We start from the raw sequence: 19032 nt of genomic DNA, 5'->3' as shown, positions 1-19032 counted from the left end.
TTCTCTAAGGCATTATTCGTAAAAGAAAATAATTTAGCAATTATAAACAAGTATAAACTTTTGAAATCTGGTCTATATTATATGCAGGTTCAATATATCAGGTTTAACTCCTTTTGTCCTAGGCAGTGCTGGGTGTGACCTGCTGGGCCCCAACTCCTCCTGCCCATGTTGCAGGTGGAGCTCTGATAGTGGATTCTGTAACAGCCAGGATAAAGAGTGCAGAACAAGATCTAGTTTTGTAACATTAACTTTTTTTTATTAAGAAGACAGATATTTTATAGTACTTCTTTTCCTTTGTAAAAATGGGATACATGAACCAATACAAAATGTGAATGGGAACAGATGGATATGTATTTTCTTACACTGTAACATCTTCCATGGACACCTTAAAACAGAACTGGCCTAAGGGGAAAAAATAAAAAGGCCGGGTAAATAAAGAACAAGGTTGTTTATCATCAGTTCCGCGTTCTTCATTTGTGATCCTCCTTTAAACAAGGTTGTTCTTTTTTCACGCTTCAAAGTCCTAATGATCTAAAGCTGTACAAAGTAATACTCAACAATACATTTCAACAGTGCACTGTATACTGAAGAAAAAATACATAAACCGATATACAACTAAAATTAATAATTTCCTGTTTTTTCTCCTGTTTTTATGTGGGTTTGTTTTTTTTTTTCTATTTTTCCAATGCGTGGGGCCGAAATTTTGCAATCTACCTGAGACGGAAAACACCAATCAAACACATGAACCTGAGACATGTCAACATTGTAAGTCAAAGTTACATCGGTAACACTGCACTACGGTACACTTCCAAACAAATATGGGCTGCTCAAGGCCAGGATGCCCGTCCCGTGCCGCCGCCGCCGGGCCACGGAGCCCCCGGCTCCAGCCTGGCTGCTTCTCACCGCGATGGGGTTTGGCAATGGTGCTGAGGGCTCAGGAAAGAGCTGCGCTCCACAAAAGCTGCTCGGAATAAAAAGGTTTGTTTTTTCCTTTGCGAGGTTCTGCTCGTGAAAAAGGGAAAGACGGAATACTGCCGGGGAACGGGCCGGCTTGCTGCGCCCCGATCCCAAAGGAGTCCCACATTGTAATGGTTCTGCCAAAAAACAGCAATTAAAAAACAAACGCACGAAAATGGCCCCCCCCCAAAACCCCTAAAAAAATACCCAAACCTGACACTAAGATTAATGCTGTCCTTAAATAAATCAGATACATTTGCCACATAAACACAATAAAAAAGTATCGCTCGAAATCCGTGATTACTCACCAAAAAAAAGTCAGCATATATAACTTTATACCGTCTTCCCGCCGCGGTTTGCTACCTGTCGCTTACAATTCCGATTGAGCCAGAGTCTCCTGTGCACCTATGGCTTTAGTGGTCATTAGCACGCTCGTTTCAACACAAATTCCCGCGTTTTACTCAGCAGGTAGGAAAAAAAGGCAGTTTTGTTCATCCAGCCGCTCTCCAGGTCTGGGCTCACAGAGCGTCAGAGGGGCTTCACCTGCTGCCCCCACGGCTGCCAAGTGGGGAGAGGATGAGGAGAAGCCCCCACATCCAGGAGGGCTCTGCCTGCCCAGCAAGGACCCTGCTCCTGCATCCCCGCGGCCGAGCAGCGCCTCTGCCGAGCTCCAGCCCACTCCCAGCCGCCACCATTGAAAGCACCTGAAACAGCCACAAAAGGGGGCTTGGGGGGTGTTATCCGAGCCCTGACGGCAACAGGGGAACGGGACATGGGCACACTGAACTGCAAACTACGCATCTAAAATGTGCTGGTTCTCCTCCGATGAGCTCGAGTTCTGAACGGAAACCGGTGAAGAGAAAAAAGGGGAAACACCTTCAGAGAAACGCACCTACTCCACAGGGTCCCAGCTGGCAACTCCAGAAACAGGAAAGGGGAAACGAAGAGCCACAGAAACCCGAAGGGAACTAACGCACAGAAGCCCCTCTTCTTCCCAGCCTCCCCCCGACCCGAACGAACAGAAATTAAACAAGGCACAGAATCTTCTGCAAATGACTTCACTAAACTAAATCCAAGCTGGACTTGGCCAAAAAAAGAAAACCCAAACGAACTGAGGTGTCGAACAGCAGAGTGTACTTTACGAGGAATATTTTTACACAGCAAATCCCAGACCATCCCGGCCTCACCGCTCTCCACCCATTTGCTTTTTTTTCCTTAAAAAAAAAAGACACAAGCTGGTTGCAACTTCCAAGATCACTGTCTTTGTAGCGTTTAAATAGGGCCAGTAGTAACCGTCCACAGTTGGACACCTCATGGGAACCAAGGCTGCTCTAGATGAAGTACTCTTTCTTTTCCTCGGAGTTGTTTTGTCCCCCCTCTGCGTTGATGATGGCTGTGTCTGCGTCGGCCGCATCATCTGCTCCTTTGGCTTCGTGAGTGAAGTATGTACCTGCAAGGGAAGTGGAGGCTGTGTGACTCTTTGGGGGTCTTGGTGTGGTGCTGAGGGAGTAATCGACAAAGGAAACAGAAGTGCAACTGGGAGAGGAACTGGGGAGTCTGTCACATCAGACGTGACAACACCGCGACTGAGGGGACACACGTGCCTGGCCTTTCATCCTCCAGCTTTGGTCTCTGTCTTACCTTTATGTCTGGCAAAATATCGCCCTAAAATGATGAGCAGGCAAAGCATCGCAAAGACGACAACGGCCACGACGCCACCAACCACGGCATGGTCCACGCTCCGTATGGCCCCTTCCTCACCTGCGCGGGAATCTGTTGAGATCAGAAGAAGAATAAGAACTGGGGACTTACAACAATGCTCTCACAGGCTCTGGCTGCAGCTGCTCTCAGGACGGGAAGAGCTGCCCTCAGGCTCTCCAGAGGAGCAAGGGTGAAGCACGGAGCTAACTAGACAGATGAGTTCAGGCAGAGGAGCTTTGTCCGGAGCCGAACTGATCTGGTGGCTCAACTCGCGAGGTGTTTTCCGCTAAAAGCAGCAGCACTATGACTACGCACGTGGGAGACAGCTGGGAGAGGGGAGGAAGGGCACGTGGAGTCATTGGTGGGGATCTATTTTGGGAAATTTCCCTATAGTGCTTCCCAAATCCCAGCCTTCCTGGTGGATGGGGCACAGAGAAGAGCAGTACAGTACGGGAATATTTATCGTTAGCTCTGAGAAACGTCATTAACGAGTGCCCTACTGAAAACATTTCAACTTCCCAAAACACTCCTTGCCCAAAACCCGACCCACCCAGCATGGCAAATGTGTTTACAATCATCCTCTGCCCCACTGAGCTGGGTTCCAGCACAAACCCCCACCTTTACTGTTCAGTGCAACCCACAAGGACACAGCACTCCTGAGCCAAAAGCTAACACCCAGTCTGAGGCCAACAGCAAGCAGTAACTGTACAGTGCCTCGGACTGCTTTACTGCGTTTATTTAACTCCTCACCACACAATTAGTTTCCTTTCAGAAGCGCCTCTCCCTCGGGATGCCGTCACCTGGGAGAGGGATGACTGATGTGGCGGAGGAACAGCTCCGGAATGAACCCCGGATGAGCTATGGCCATGTAAAATGAATGTACAGCAGTGTAAACAATTTTAATTTAAGAACGCAGCTACATCAACCCTCGCTGCAATCCTAATGGCAACTGAGATTTATAACGCAGTAAAAAACAATTATTCTCCCGCTGATTAATACATTAACATTTTGGAATAGAAGCTAAACCATTGTCTCTTTTTTTTAGTGAGTCAAGCGCGACACCTCTATTAAAATGATTTACTGGCCATACCTTACAATTTAAGCACAGCAGCAACAGAAACGGTAAAAATCTTTTAACTTTACATGATTTGTGAAGTCATATGTGAAGGATTTACCATTTAAATCTTTCACTACAAGAAGCACATGGCCCATAAATCTGCCCTGCCTGCGCCTGCCTGGACACCTCGGAGAAATGCGTTTTGCCAGGACGACTGAGAGAGCAAATGCAAGTCAATTTTTAAGAAAGATTTATCTCCGTCTCCCTCCAAAGAACAGAGCAAATCTCTGAAGCCTCCACCTCTAATAATATTTGAAGTTTATCGATCAAGCGTACAGATCTGTGACAGCTAAAGGTAATGGGGCTCTTTTGAGCCGAGACCTGATACAAAGCTTTCGAGCAGCAGCTGGGATTTACGTTTTCTATCGATATTTCCAATTCTGCTCCAAGATTAGGGACTGAGGCACCCAAGTAAATAACTTGGGACCAAGAGCACCATAAAGTGCCTTTTAATTAAAACAATTTAAGAAAAAAAGCCCCTTCAAGTAACCTCTGAGAGCAGGAGCCCCAGTGCGGGCAGGGAGATGCTGTGATGAGCTGGGGCACGGCGAGGGACACTGTGGAGACCCTTCCAGCAGCTTGGCTGATAAGGTAAAAACTGCAGCCAAAAAAGATTATTCCCCTGCAAACCAAAAGCCTTCACTGACACATCCCTGAATGGCACTGTGGTAACACTGTGCCAAGGAATCCAAAAGGACAGCAAAGGGGACCTTCTGTCTCATGTCCAGTGGGAACAGACCATGCTGTGACCACTTCCTAGCATCTGCTCTGTGGTGAGTGGCTGAACATCCCTGTGTGCTGAGGGAAAGGTGCCCATGGACACTCATGGGGTGCTGAGCTGACCCCGTGCTCAGGCACAGGATGTGCTGCTTGCCCAGGGTGGCAGCTGGGGCAAGCCAGTCACACCGGGCATCCCGGGAGCTCCAGTCTGGCACAGCCTTCCCACTGCTGCTCCAGCTCGGCTAGTCTGGCCTCTGTGAACCTGCTCTCTGCAAAGCAACTGAACTGGCTCATCTTCTGGAGCAGCTGCTTTAGGCATGCTTCACTCCATTTTTTTCTTATTTTTTTAGAAACTTTGTGCCCAGTTCCGCTCGGTTGCATTCGGAGCAGCCAGCAGCATCCCAGCCAGGGCAGATGAGTGTCTTGTTGACATCTGGAACAGCTGAGGGGCATAAACATGCTGAGTTATGGCTCTGTAATGTGCTTCCAGCAGGATTTTGCATCAAGAGGCATTTTTCCTTCATCATCATAAATTAAGGTTCTGGAAAGATGAAGCCGTGTGTTCGTGCTGGCGGCAGCAGCCTCCACTGTCCCACCGACCCACTGCCGTGGAGATGAGACAGAGCTCGTGCCTGACACATCCCTCATGTCTTCCTTTGACTGGCATCGTGCCAAGAGCAGGGAGAGGGTTCCCCTGAGAAGGGCCTTTGGCCGAAAGCCTTGCCAGGTTTGCTCAGCAGTTTGTTAAGCGTGAGTTCCACTGCTGAGATGTGCAGGGGCATTCTTCTCAACTGTTCCTTTTAAAGAAGATCCCTGTCAGGTGCCAGCCCCAAGTTCACACTGTTATACACATGGCTACATACATCTTCAAGCTTACACACAGCCTACAGCACTCCTGCTGCAGCATCTCCTCTCCTTGCCTCCAGCACCTGATCAAGCCCTGTGTGCTCCAGCAGCGTGACCCAGCAGAGAGAGCTCTCCCTGCCAGCACAGCAAAGCCCAGCTCCACCACCAGAGATGCCAACACTCTCCCAGCAAACCTGTCTGTGTGCCACCAGCACGGGAACAGCCCCTCCACATCCTGGCCCTCACTATTTCTTTGGTAATTAACAAAGTGTCAGGTCTATGGAACAAGGAATAATTCCCCAAAGCCAAGAAGAGACTTGACCTTAACAACTGGAATCTGCTTTAAATGCTGTCTCCAATTCACCCAAGCTATCCCCACCTCCTATCTCTGATTAAACCAGAAATCACAACTTTATTGCTGAAGAGGGAACAGTCGAGATGGCAGGAACTGACAAAATGCCACATTATTTGCTAATCCTAATATGTTATTCTTCCTCAAGATTTGCTTTTCTCAGCACCAATTCAATTACAGATGCTACAAATCCTTCTGACATTTAATTCCCTCTTGTCAGGGTGCAGTAAATGTATACATGCAGAGCTTTCCCATTAGGATGTTAATATATATTGGAGCAAGCTGAATTCTGGCTTCTCCAGCGAATCATCAGGAATTTCCTGTTAGAGTTTTGTTTTGGGTTTGCTTGTGTGTTTTTGTGGGTGGGGCAGAAGGAGGGAAGGAAGGGCAGGGAAGGAACAGACATCACAGCATGTTGTCACCAACATGCCCCCTCAGGGCTACTCTGCAGCTACAGTGCACCTTGGCTGAACCATTTTTGGGTCGATGCTTTGCTTGGCACCAAAGCACCTTAAAGGAAAACTGCAGTGGTAATGGTATAATCCACTTGCCAGAGCTGAATTCATGCAGGAAAAAAATCAGTTTTTCTCCCCAAATGCTGTGCTGCTCCCCCAAGAGATTGGCATGGCTGTGCCCCACACCAGGGGATGCCAGGGTTTCATGGGATGCAGTTCTAGGCCTGTCTGCCCGTGGAGCAGATCACTGCACAGCAGCAGGAGTGCTTCAGAGCCTCTTCCAGGGTGGACAGGAAGAGACATGGGTAGCTTGAAATTTATTTTTGCTAATTATTTTTACCAACTGCTTGTATAATCAACAAAATAGTGATTACACTGCTGGAATGGCAACCTTGAAGTTTTCCTTTAAACAAAAAGTGCAGCTCAGAAAACAGCACATAGACAGGAGAGAAAGGGGTTTGGGACTGGTTCCTACTCATCACAGAACTAAGGAACTAATTCCAAAGGTCAGGAGCAGTACAGAGCAGATGCTGAGATGGGGATTGTACATCTAAGCACTGAAAATCATCATCTGCAATTCACACCTGCAGGTTCTCAGCTATGGGGGCTTTGCGGGACTCTTAAAAAAAGTGAATGTATTAATGATCTTAAAAAGTGAATGTATTAATGATCTCCAGGTTTCTAGCATTTCTGCCAATGTAAGTGCTAAAACCAGCTTTCTGTGGGCTCTCAAGAAAAATGTTGGTGATGGTAAGAGCAGCACTCTGGGTCAGTGCTTACACTGAGGTTTAGCAGAGGGAAGACTTTTCTCCTCCCAACTTCTCAATGAAAAGGTTCCACTCAATTCCATTTTAATGAGTCTTTAAATATAGATGTATCTACAAATATTCCACTCTTCTTGTCAGCAGCAGCATCTCAAGACTAAAAGCAAGACTGGGTTGGACTGGGCTGCCCGTATTTTAAATCTCCTTTCTACTCACACTAACAGCTTCCGACCTATTTGGGTCAGACCACTCCAGGTTTACCTTCAGTGCTCCCCACGCTCTCAGCAGCGCATCCCGCGAGGCTCGAAGTGCTGGCTTGGGGCTCACCTTGCTGCCAGGAGCCCTCTGCACACAGGAGCATCCTCCTTCCCGTGACCCACCTCTGCGCCGCCGCTGGCACCGCTCCTGACACTGCTGCTGCTGCCAGCAGCTCCTTCCCTGCGTGCTCCAGCACCCTCTCCAGCCCTTTACGGCTCCCTCGGCTCAGTGCCAGAGGTGTGGAGCAAAGGCAGCACTGGGAGATGCAGTCTGTGCTGCTGTGATGTGGGAAAGCCCAGGTTTCATGGAGCCCCTGTTGCATGGTGCTTCTGCCTCCTGTCCTTCCTCCTCACCTCCTTCCAATTTGTAGCCCAACTACAACATTTTGGGGTATCTCTGGACAGCCCTGACCTTCCTCTATGTGCACTCTGCTGTAAAAGCAGAGAATGGAGGGAGATTTTTAATGAAAATGTAGTTTAGACATTAATTTTGGCATACTGGGATTTACTGCTGCACTTGCACAAAAATTCACCTTCTATTTCTGGGTGCAAATTAATGTCAAGCTCCTGACATAGGACAGCGTGGGCTGAGCTTGTGGGCAGGAGCAAGCTTTTACACACCAACCCCACTGATAGCTCCTGAGCTGCCCAGATGTGCAGGCAACAACTGCATCATGGCAGGGGAACAAAAACTTATGCCAGTGGCTTTGAAGAATTCCTTAACAAGGGATCTCTTCTAAACCCGGTTACAGTTTATTAAATGATTATCACATCAATATGCCTGAAGATCCCACAAGATCTGGGTGCTTAATGGCCTTAATTCACTTGAGCACTCCTGAAAACCTGGTGAGCCAATTATTCCTTCTCCCTGAAGGTAGGAAACATTAGGATTGCACTGACACCTCCCAGCTGAATCTGGGGTCAATTCTTTTGTGGAAGAAAGTTTTTGAAATGATGGAGCAGCACTAGAGGTTGGGCCTGGCAGAGGGTGCTGGTGGAAGAACAGGCAGCTGTTACTCCATGACCACTACAAACTACTTAGCCACGACATGGGAGGACAGAAATCACTGCCTGACTATGACAGGATGAGCAATAATGTTATTCATTCCCAAAGCATGGCGTGGAGGAGGCTACCCCTCCTCGAATTTATTGAGGGGCTTTAAAGAGCAGCATTAACCTGCCTGTCGCATTGTAATTGAATTCGCTCTAATTTAAACCAGAGAAATTTGAGGAGTTCATCCTTCTTCAATCAATAAGCTCCCCTTCAGCGACCCATTTCAAGATCGCTTCATAAAAAATAACGCGCTTTGTTGGAATAAATGTGCTCACCCTGGCAGAGCTCAGAGCTGCTTCCACAGGCTCCTCTCTGGAGAAGGGGGCCGTGCTCGCAGCCATCGATCCACCAGCACCCCCTCCACAAAGGCACCGCTTGGGTTTGGTCAGGGAACCTTCCCCTGCTCTACAGGAGGTGCCGATGCTCTGGAGCAGAGCCAGGTGTGTGCACCTGCACTCTCAGGTGTGTGCTCCTGCATGCTCAGGGGTGTGCAACCCCATGCTCAGGTGTGTGCACCTGCACGCTCAGGTGTGTGTACCTGCACGCTCAGGGGTGTGTACCTGCACACTCAGGTGTGTGCTCCTGCACTCACAGGGGTGTGCTCCTGCACTCACAGGTGTGTGCTCCTGCACACTCAGGTGTGTGCTCCTGCACTCTCAGGGGTCTGAACCTGCACGCTCAGGTGTGTGTACCTGCACTCTCAGGTGTGTGCTCCTGCACGCTCAGGTGTGTGTACCTGCACACTCAGGGGTGTGCACCTGCACGCTCAGGTGTGTGCTCCTGCACGCTCAGGTATGTGTACCTGCACGTTCAGGGGTGTGAACCTGCACACTCAGGTGTGTGCTCCTGCACGCTCAGGTGAGCACCTGCACGCTCAGGTGTGCACTTGCACGCTCAGGTGTGTGCACCTGCATGCTCAGGGGTGTGCTCCTGCACGCTCAGGTGTGTGCACCTGCACGCTCAGGTGTGTGTACCTGCACTCACAGGGGTGTGCACCTGCACGCTCAGGTGTGTGTACCTGCACGCTCAGGTGTGTGCACCTGCATGCTCAGGTGTGTGTACCTGCACGCTCAGGTGTGTGTACCTGCACGCTCAGGTGTGTGCTCCTGCATGCTCAGGTGTGTGCTCCTGCACGCTCAGGTGTGTGCTCCTGCACGCTCAGGTGTGCACCTGCACGCTCAGGTGTGTGCTCCTGCACACTCAGGTGTGCACCTGCACGCTCAGGGGTGTGCTCCTGCACGCTCAGGGGTGTGCTCCTGCACGCTCAGGGGTGCTCCTGCACGCTCAGGTGTGTGCTCCTGCACTCTCAGGTGTGTGAACCTGCACGCTCAGGTGTGCCCTTGCGCCTCCCAGGGCTGCAGGAACCGGCCAGGCTGGAGTAAGGAATAAGGAACTGAGAGGTGCTGGGCCAGCCTTCTCCGAACGCTAAGGGCTCAGGATGTGAGGAACAAGAGGACTGCGAGAGGCACGGACACACAGAGCTCGGTGGGAAGAGCAGGACGGCTCTGCACTCAGGCTACCTGGGTGGAAGGCAAGGGATGCATTACTTAATTGCTCAGTCGGCAGAGCCTCGGTTGGAGCTGTGGGCGGGACAGATGTACCTGGAAGGAACAGCACACTGAGCAAACACGGCAGCAGCCCCCACGCCCGCCACGCCAGTCCCCGTGGGGGTGGGCAGGTGCCCTGCATCCCTCAGGGTGGTGCCCAGGGCTCCCAGCGCCCGCCTGGCTGCTCCCGACCGAGAGCTCAACTCCGGCACTCACCTGGACCACCCATCTGAGAGCCTCAGTGTGCTGACCCCCGGCCAAAAACATCACCTGGCTGCAGTTTCCTGGCATTCTGAACAAGGGCTACGGGGCAGAGGCCACTCTGCAGCAGGAAAAGGCCTGGGGCTCTCTCCAGTGCCTCCCCCAAACCTGCCCCAATATGATCCTGACCACACCTGACCAGGAATGATCACCCTTTGGGCAGGCAGGAGTAACCTAAAGAGCAACAAGCAAAATGCTGAAACTCTTATGGAAAAAATCAGCAGCCAAACCAGATGCTCCAAAAAGGGTGTTGGGCAGCACACGACAGGTGCTTGCTGTGGGCAGTGGCTCTGCCTGAGCTGTGTTCTGGAAAGGTGGGGGAAATTTTGGCTTCCATTCCAGACTCAGAAAAAGGACTACCCTGAGCTGTGTGCTCCAGGAAAGGTGTGAGCCCCTCTGGGCAGCACAGGCTGGGGAGGAAACACCCATTCTGGGCAATTCCTTTGAGGAATTTTTTCAGGTTCTTCTCTTCATTCACCAAAAAGTGTATTTTTCCTTAAAAAAATTGAATTTTATAAAGTAAAAGGAATTATTACAGCAAAACAAATTTTCCCCATCCACACAGGGATGTTCACCACAGCCCTGGTGCATCTTACCTACAGGATCTGTCCAGGGCCTGCAATAGTAATGGTTAGCATCGCTCAGTGTTAGAAAACATCCAGAGTGAATCCATCATTTCTGACCTCTTGGCCAAAGCACACCTGTAGTGGCTTATGGGATGGGATGTTCCCAATTTGATTGGGTGAGAGGGAACCATTTGATGGAATAAGAGGAGGACTCAGGGTTTTTTGGGGTGTTTTTTGCTCCATGCTGAACCCCTGAAAGGAACAGCAGTGGGCTCCAACCCCCCTGGGCTGGGCTCTTCCCAGGGGGACAAACGGCTGCTCCTGCCCTATGGCCAGGACTGTGCACCCTGTGCTGGAGCAGCCACAGGCAGCCAGAGCCCAGCAGGCACCAGGGTCTGCAGGGATGCTCTGCAAGAGGGGGACAAAAAAAAAAAAAAAAAGGTGCATTTCTATAGGAAAACATGAAGAGCAGAGATTTAGGTTTGTACCACTGGTACAGGCTCTGCTCTGAATGCACCAAACTGCATCCACTGAAGACACTGTTATGCTTTAATCTCAATCAGCACTAATTGGCAAGAACCAGCCATGAGGATGCATTTATGCCTCTTTCTGTACAGTGTGGATAAAAAGAGGCTTGAACCATTTACTTGGTTTGGCCTTACTGATGAAACAACCACCTCCTTTTTACCCCCAATCTGATGTTGGTACAATGAGGAATCCCTGAGCAGCCAAGGGTTAGTGCTGGCCACCTGCAAGGGAGGTTTCACACAACACGGCAGAGTCAAGTGTTTTACAAGGATTCAACTCAACCGGTTCTCCAAACCAGCAGTCAAAAAACCCCAGCCAGGAGGGAACTACAATGGTTGGCCTCGGTGCCCTGCACCTCCTGCCCCATGTCCGAGGATGCCACACAGAAATGGGTGCCAAAACCAGAAAAAAAAAAAGAAAAAAAAAAGGGAGGAGAACCCCAACAGAAAGGAGAGCACTTCCAAGCTGCGAGAGCGTGGGGGGAATGGCTGTGCCATAGCGACTGCACAATGCAACATGGCCAAGATGCAGAAATCAGAGTGGAACCAGTGTCTAGAGAAGGAGAGCAGCGGGTTACCTACGGACTACCCTTACCTGAGAGATCCCCATAGTCCAGCTCCTCGGCCGAATTGGGCAACTGAGTAAAGCCTTACAAGTAAAAACAGACTCGTTTTTCTCTGCGTTTCTCAAGCGACAAAGAACAACACACTTAAGAACTGAGGATGAATTTCTTGGGGGGGAAAAAGAGAATGCGTCAGTCACTTGCCACCGTCTGCCGCTGCAGGCAGAGCCATCGTGTGACACCAGTGCAATCGTGGCCTTTATTACAGACAGAAACGCTCCTCGCTCTACACTGTTGGCACACGAAACATGGCATTGAGACCACTCATAACAGCATGCAGAGCCCCCCAAACTCTGCCTTTCGGCCGTCACGGGGACAATTTCCCAATTTAGCCCAGGCTGATTTTGGTCCTGCATACAGAGGGCAATGGAAAGCTTGCCTCCGATTTTGTGCCCAATCCAATTAGTTTTGGTCATGATGACAAGTCTGGCCATTTATCGATGGGAGAGTAGGAATATTGCGCAGTGCATGTCATGGCCTGCTTGCAGGCTGCGGGCTGTGTCCTCTGCCAAACTATCGGACAAACCAGCTCCTGTTCATTTGCCCAAATGTGATGGATTTATGGGAAAAGAATCTGTCCTCAAAGCTATACAGCCATCAGGGAGGCACGTGGTTGTGACAGCCAGTGCTCAGTGAGGGCATTAGTGCTGCTTGGTTTGGGAGTCTGAGGAAGTGCTGGGGTCTGCAGGCACAGCATCCCCAGGGTGGGCATCTCAGCACCAGTGACAGGGCAAACTGGGGCCAGGAGGCCACCAGACTTACTGAAATGTGGCGTGGGGCAGTGTTACCCTGTGGGCTGTGATTTCCAGGACTTGCTCTTGCTGCTGGCCACTAAAAGCAAATGCATAAGCAAAGAAAAAAAATTCCCATCAAGAGATCCCACATCCCTGGGCACTGGGGAACCTGGGGTTGTCAGCTCATGGACTGCTACCAGAGCTGACTGTGTTAAATAGCCAAGCTGTGAGCGCAGTATGGTCAATGTGCAGACTTGGCCTCACTGCAGAGCAGCAATATGTATATTTATATATATACACTGCTCTTTAAAAATGAAACTAATTTTCAGTGACTGGTTTTTAAATACATCAAATCACCAGGAAGCTCCATTGGAATTACCTCCTGAAGTGGGAAGCCATTTAGATTAATAGCAGGAAATTTGCTTGTGTGCCACTCTTGGGTTTCAGGGAGCCCTTTTCAGATTTTCAGGAGCCTTTTTCCTATAAATGATCTGTAAATACAACAGTTGCCTCACAGAAGCATTAGCCATGCAAAGCTGCACTTGGCAGAGGAGCTCTTCAACTTTTCTCTCACCAAAATTGCTTCTGTAGAGAGTTCCCTTTAAAGGAACTACATTTTCTCACTGATGAAAAAGGGCAATGTTGCATTTTTTATGAAGCAAAAAAAAAATCCTTTTCAGAATAAAATTTGCAACAATTCCACAATTCCATTTCTCCCTGCACCTGGGACACTCACAAATGCCACTGGCCAGTGTCAAAACCTGTTGTGAGGCTTTTAAATAGGTGGTAAATTACTTCTTGATTTTTCTCATTAAACTTTCATACTGGCTACTAAAGCCCCTTCTTTTCACTTCTGAGGGGATGAACTCAAAGTGTGCCACTACTCCTGTCAGAGAAATGAAAGGGAACTTTTCACTCTGCTCCATTTCCCTGGAAATGGTAAATCCTCAGCAGGCAGAGCCAGCAGGGCGAGTGCATCCTGCAGCTCACCCAGGTGCCCACACCAGGACCAGGCACCCTGGCTATATTTAGGTTTCTGTTGGCTCCCACGCTACATCCAGTTTTTAAGGAAAAGCCAATTTCTCTCCCATCTCAGGCTCTAAATAAGCAATTAGGGATTCTGTTTCATGCGGCGTGCGGCGGCGCAGTGCAGACCCGCGCAGACAACGCTGTGATGTTTTATTCAACCGCCCCAAGGACGGGAGCTGTAAAATACATTGAGGAACCCATTTACTATTAGCCGCACTTTTAAGTAGGGCATTTCCAAGAGGGAAGGAGGCAGGTGGACTGGCAGAGCTGCTTGGTGATGGCAAGGCAGAAAGCTCTGAGGCCTTTTCCGTGGCAAGGTGTACGAGTGGCCAGCGCTCTGGTGTGGCTGGGCTTTGGCTTCAGCCAAGCAAAACTCATTTTCAGGGACTGAGCACTAACAGGAAAAGGAACAAGAGTGCAACACAGTAGTGTTACCTGTTCTTGTACCAAACCTGCTACGGCCACAATTGAAAACCCACACAGGCCTTCAGGGAAGAATTTCCAGCCTGTAAAATAATTTACCTGCTGAATTATGGGCCAAGTATTTTCTTATCACTCTTCGTTTGTGATGGGGGTGTTTCTGTTATTTTAACCTTCACTCCAAGGCTTCCTGCTTTGCCAGCTTCAGAGAAGGCTTTTCCAAATGGCTCAAAACCCTGCTTTTCCATGAGAATGAGCAGAAATTCTGCCTGTGCTGAGGCAGCATCGCCTGGTTCTTGCCTTGCCAGTGGAGTGGGGAGCAGCCCTGAGCCCCCATTGCTGGGCACACATGGATGGACAGGGCCTCAAGCACAATGCCCTGTGTGGGCAGCACCCACATCCCGGGGAATCATTCTGAGCATTTAAAGCCCTCTGCTTACAACGGGGTACGGGCAGAATTTGATAAAAACAGGACACAAGGTCAGTGTGTCCAAGGTCACGGCTGCTCAGAGGTGTCCTGCTTGTGCACGGGGCAAACATGAGCTAGGCCTCACACCTGAGGGGTTCCATGAAGGCCAGCACCTCGTGAGGGCCCAGCTCTCTGCCCACCCAGGGGCAACAGGGGCCAGGACATTAAAAACTGGTGGGGAGATGGGCAGGGAGGAAAATCAAAAGGGCGTGGCAGAAAAAGCACTTTCTCCCCAGACTGAGGGGTGCAGACACTCCAGGTTGTTACACTCCCGGCTCCACTGAGTTCTGCCCATATTCCAGCTCAAACAGTGGGACCTGCGAATTCAGCCCCACGGGCACCCTGACCCCAGGGGGGCACACCGAGAGGGAGGAGGGCTGAAGCTGGGGAACCCCAGCTTTCGTGGGGTGCAGCGGAAGCACAAGCCTTCCTGCCGGCCATGACCATGCTGTTATTGGAGCTCTGGCAATGAACAGTGCAGAGAAAGGAGAAAGTGCATCAGAAAATTCACAGTTAAGCTCTCATTTTTCAACAAAAGAGTTAACAACGTTCGTGCGTTAGGTCACTCATGCATCGCTGCCGTCAACTCCATTCCGTGAGGAAACTGGAATGGCAGGGCCTTGGCTACTGCTGGGACATGCACACACACACAGGACTCCTTCCCCCCAGTCCTCTAGGATACACTCCAAAACTTTAAATGGCTCAAAACCCTCTTTCCCCGATTGAAGCATTGTGCTGGTTCCACACTGGCCTTACATTCCATTTTCTTTGCTAGCAAGCTCTTTTTTGGGTTGGTTTTTGGTTTTTTTTTTTTTGGTTTTTTTTTTGGTTGGTTTATTTTCTTTTTTCTTCCCCCAATTCATTTTAAATCGTTTTTGGAGAAAATCCATTTGGCTGTATTCATGCCCATGCATTTCTAGTCATTCACAGACATGCTCACTCCCATCGGACATTGGAAAGAACAAATGGCCAACATAAACACCTGGTATACTCCATACACACTCCAGCAACACAAGCTTGGAAAGAAATCCAGAGTCTTCACGGGAAAAGCACCCCACAAGGGCAAGCACAGGGGGAATTCCGAACAAACTGGCTGGTTTTAAGGCAGGAAAGTTTGTGGCAGCTCGTTTGACTGGGATAGGTTGTCATTTCAGCTGGCCACCTCCCTGGCAACAATCCTCCCCACGGAGCAGGGAAGTCCTTGAGTTAAAAACAGGCTTTTTATGGCTTCCTCAGAACAAATAAAAAAAAAATTTAATTGCTTTAAAAAACGGGACAAGGGTTTGCCACTGAGCATCTGCCCAGCTGGTCCTCACTTCAGAGTCTAATACATGCCTACACCGAGCCTTTCCTGATGCAGACACCTAGAAAGGATGCTGGGAGTTGTGCTATTGTCAGGGCTACCTGATCTTTTTCAAAATTAGGGATCAACATCTAGCCACAAACATGTAGCCACAAAATCAGCAACACTAGCTCTTTACATTTAACACACAGGGAGACTGACACAGACAAAAAACAAGTGTGCCCCAAGATTTCCATCTTTATGCCAAGTGGGAAAATGCATCCAGGTAGGTAAGTTATTGGGATAAGAAGTGCAAGCCCCTCCAGTGGATATGGCACATTGCTACTGAATGATTGCTTTGCTCAGTCCTGCCTCTGACCTTGGCCAAGCAACACCTCAAGGGGAGCAGGCAGGAGAACAGGGTGCTCTGTGCTAGGGATTTCTGTCAGTAAAAAATCAATTTATCAGAGTGAAAAGAAACTAGAACAGCAAAGTCCAACACGAATTAGCTGAAATTAAAAATTGTCAGAGGTTTAGGTTCTTCAGCTGAAAAGTAAGCTTGTGCCAAAAAATGGGATGCTCAACTTCCAGCCTGCAGCGCGTACGTAGGCTTGCCGGGGAATGGAGGAAGCTCAGGAAGCTGTCAAGCTGTTAGCTAGACTGCCTCGAGCAGATGAGAAGGGTTACTTTGCTAGACTGCTATGCTGAGAGGAAAGTGTTGCTATTTGTTTTCCCAGTCTCCTTCTGCAGTGTAATAACACAAACTTCCCTGCCGACCTTGGAGGCGAGTGCTCCTCTGGAGAATCCCCAGGGCTGCCCTATGCCAGCAGACCCGCTGGATTCCCTGTCTTAAAAACTAACTCAAAATGCAAGAAAAATGCTCAAAAATCTTTAAAAAAAAAAAAAAAATTCTTTTTCACATGTGAAGTGACTCTCTCAGTCAGTGGGTGAGAACCACTTGGTATTGCTTGGACCTGGATGCCACTTCCATGGGGCTTGTGCTTGCCTGGCACCAGGATGATCAGCTGGGAAGCTCACAGCAGAAATGACAAGAGCAGACAGACTTTCCTGCCTTAGAACCCATATTGTATTTATGAGATGAGGCCACCTGAAACAGTTTTCCCTTGAAGACTCCAGTTCCCTTTTTGGCTTCCCCTTCCCAGGCTTGTCTTGCCACTCAGCAGCGCTGAGAAATAAGATAAACAGGAATGTGATACCAACCGTGAACTGCTGGTTCTGTCGTCGCCGTTGTGTCTACACACGGGAACAGAGGATTGGAGGAAGGGAAGAAACAGGAGGAACAGCATGCAAAAAAAGGGAAAATGGAAAAAATGGAACAGATAATATATGAGCAAGCTTTCAAAGAACATTGCGTGACAAGCAATAATAAAATGAAAGGCAAAAAGCATTTGAAGTGAGTTGCACTGTTTAGAAGACATGCCTCCAGTTCAAAAGCTATGAGCCTGAGGAAAACAGTAAATTTTTTTCTTTTTCCAGGTCCTTGCCAGAACAATTACTGGTGGTTGCAAAGTCAGGGGAACAGGAGACAGGAGAAAACACCGACACCAACGGTTTGGTTGGTGGGGACAAAACAGAAGCTCCAGAGCAGGATGAGGAGCTGAGGCTTGGCACATCGCTGTTACACACTCAAACACTGCCCCATCAGAGAACCCCTGGCCAGGGAACAGTCTGCTCCTGCCTCTCCTCCAGCTTCCCAGCCACCACCTGCATGATGAACCATTTTTTCCAGCATAAAATATGTTCTAGAACTGGCAACTGTGGACAAACATTGCCTGTCCCTCTGCTGCAGCAGGTCCCTGGTTCAACAGCTATGGGTAATTAAAACATCCTGTATGTTTTTTTGGTGGTTAGTCTGAAGCTGACTCTACTCCATTTGGACTACATCCCACTGGAAATTTCTCGGGGGGCACTGCCTTGCCAATGGAGAGATTCTTTGTATCTTCCAGGTGTTTCCAACAGGCAGTTTAAAAAGACTGACCCAAAACTGAAGGCTTTTTCTGACAGTTATTTCCCCCACACCAATAGTTCTAAACGAAATGTAACCACATTACCCAAATGTACTATTAATTTAGCTGTTGGAGGCTGTTTACTTTCCCTCTGGAGGTAGGTGCTCTGAGGCAGGGGTCAGTGGCTGGAGCAGACTGGCTCCTCAGTGACTGAAATAAATCCCCAGAGCCAAGGGCCAGCCAGGTTTGGGGCAGCCCTGGCTGACTGGGGGCAGGCAGTGTTTGAGTGAGGAGCAGCGTGTGAGCGAGCCTCAGCGGTGCTGCACCGCCTGGCCCTGCACTGCAGCCCGGAGCTTGGGTTTTGCAGCAACGACAGACAATTCACAGCGGCGTGTCCCCTCGGTGACATGCTGGCAGACAACCTGGGGACGGGCCCCTGAGGGGGCACAGGCAGCAGTGGAAAAAGGAGGACCTGTTTCTTGGCAATTTAGCTGAGGACAGCCCAGGGCTGAATTCCTGAAGCAGCAGCAAAGACAAGAATCATACAAGGAATACACAATACTTACAGATACAAGGTCTACATGCTTTAATTATGGAAGCAAAACAAATAAACCCTGCACAGTTTAACAAACTGCACCACGACTTGCGTAACAGATTATCAAGCCATCATTAGCCTGTTTCCACTGCCAACATAGGCTGTTCTCATCTTGGCAACCAAATCTGAGGCACTCTCAAGGAGGCCAGCCCTTGCTCTCCTGTGGGAGCCCTGGGGGGCTACAAGGGAATCCTTCCAAAGCCACGAGGAGACCAAGAGCAGGGCTTTGCTATGGTTTTGGGTAGCAATCCCCATTTGCTTTAACCAAGCAAATGGTGGAAGGGGAAATGGTGGTGGAGGTGGGGAGTAACCCATTGTTTAGAAGGGCTTGTAAAACTGAGTATTAATTCCTGAGATAGCATCTTGGCATCTATAAATAGTCTCAATTTACTGTCTTCCTGAAATAAAAAAAGTTATGTCAGCTTTTACACTAAATAGAGAATCTGCTGGAAGCAAACTTGTATTGATGTGCTGGAAGAGATTATTAGTCAAGAAACAGTGCAAACTGGACAGTGCATCTCGCTTCCCCGTCCGGGGACAGAGACCAACAGGTTACACAAAATAAAGTTCTCAAGCGGTTGTAAGTGCGAACAAATATCCACGTCAAACAACATGTTGGCTGCAGCTGGAATGACAAAGTTATGATTAGCAAATGGTTTGGATGGTTGCAATAGGAAACACAGAGTGGTTAAAGTTTAGAGTGAGCTTTTGGGGAGTCCTGTTCAGTCCCAGTCCTCTGGGAAGAAGGACTGCACACACGTGTTCCAGAGGGAATGACCCCGTGTAAAG

The 19032-nt window shown here is 49.2% G+C and overlaps 2 protein-coding genes across 10 annotated transcripts in view; one reads left to right on the top strand and one right to left on the bottom strand.

The window, feature by feature from the left end:
• Window positions 1–229: 229 nt before the first annotated feature.
• The window catches only part of CADM1 (cell adhesion molecule 1), a 133707-nt gene continuing 114904 nt past the window's right edge, over window positions 230–19032 (bottom strand). For 2 of the 6 annotated variants that reach the window (XM_058856870.1, XM_058856872.1), the window contains 2 exons: window positions 2599–2730; window positions 230–2407 (listed from right to left, as the gene is read on the bottom strand). In XM_058856870.1, the coding sequence (XP_058712853.1) occupies window positions 2289–2407; window positions 2599–2730 (251 nt within the window). In that variant the 3' untranslated portion in view covers window positions 230–2288. Of the gene's footprint in view, window positions 2408–2598; window positions 2731–7975; window positions 8038–9577; window positions 9825–11719; window positions 11774–16902; window positions 16936–19032 lie in introns of those variants that run through there. The other 4 variants (XM_058856866.1, XM_058856871.1, XM_058856867.1 and 1 more) reach the window with 4 other exon arrangements.
• Window positions 8034–9677, top strand: LOC131588215 (platelet endothelial aggregation receptor 1-like). Of its 4 annotated transcripts, XM_058856874.1 has the most exons (4): window positions 8034–9015; window positions 9060–9081; window positions 9122–9511; window positions 9556–9677. In XM_058856874.1, exons 1-4 carry the CDS (start codon window positions 8489–8491, stop codon window positions 9610–9612), a joined length of 996 nt encoding a protein of 331 aa, XP_058712857.1. In that variant the 5' UTR covers window positions 8034–8488; the 3' UTR covers window positions 9613–9677. The 4 variants fall into 4 exon arrangements, with proteins under 4 accessions (XP_058712857.1, XP_058712856.1, XP_058712859.1 ...); XM_058856873.1 differs by lacking the exon at window positions 9060–9081 and having other exon boundaries at window positions 8034–9059; window positions 9102–9511; XM_058856876.1 differs by having other exon boundaries at window positions 8034–9081; window positions 9122–9405; window positions 9556–9646.

This window comes from Poecile atricapillus, chromosome 25 (genome assembly GCF_030490865.1).
Source record: "Poecile atricapillus isolate bPoeAtr1 chromosome 25, bPoeAtr1.hap1, whole genome shotgun sequence".
NCBI lineage: Eukaryota > Metazoa > Chordata > Aves > Passeriformes > Paridae > Poecile > Poecile atricapillus.
Note: the sequence above shows the minus strand (reverse complement) of the source record. Positions and strands in the feature narration are given on the sequence as shown.

Excerpts from the sequence above, each read along its gene's own strand:
- LOC131588215 (XM_058856873.1), top strand. The coding sequence starts at position 8,489 with ATGTGCTCACCCTGGCAGAGCTCAGAGCTGCTTCCACAGGCTCCTCTC. Across the intron at positions 9,060-9,101 it reads GTGTGAACCTGCACACTCAG|GTGTGCACTTGCACGCTCAG; the intron begins GTGTGTGCTCCT and ends CTGCACGCTCAG. Across the intron at positions 9,512-9,555 it reads GGGTGCTCCTGCACGCTCAG|GTGTGCCCTTGCGCCTCCCA; the intron begins GTGTGTGCTCCT and ends CTGCACGCTCAG.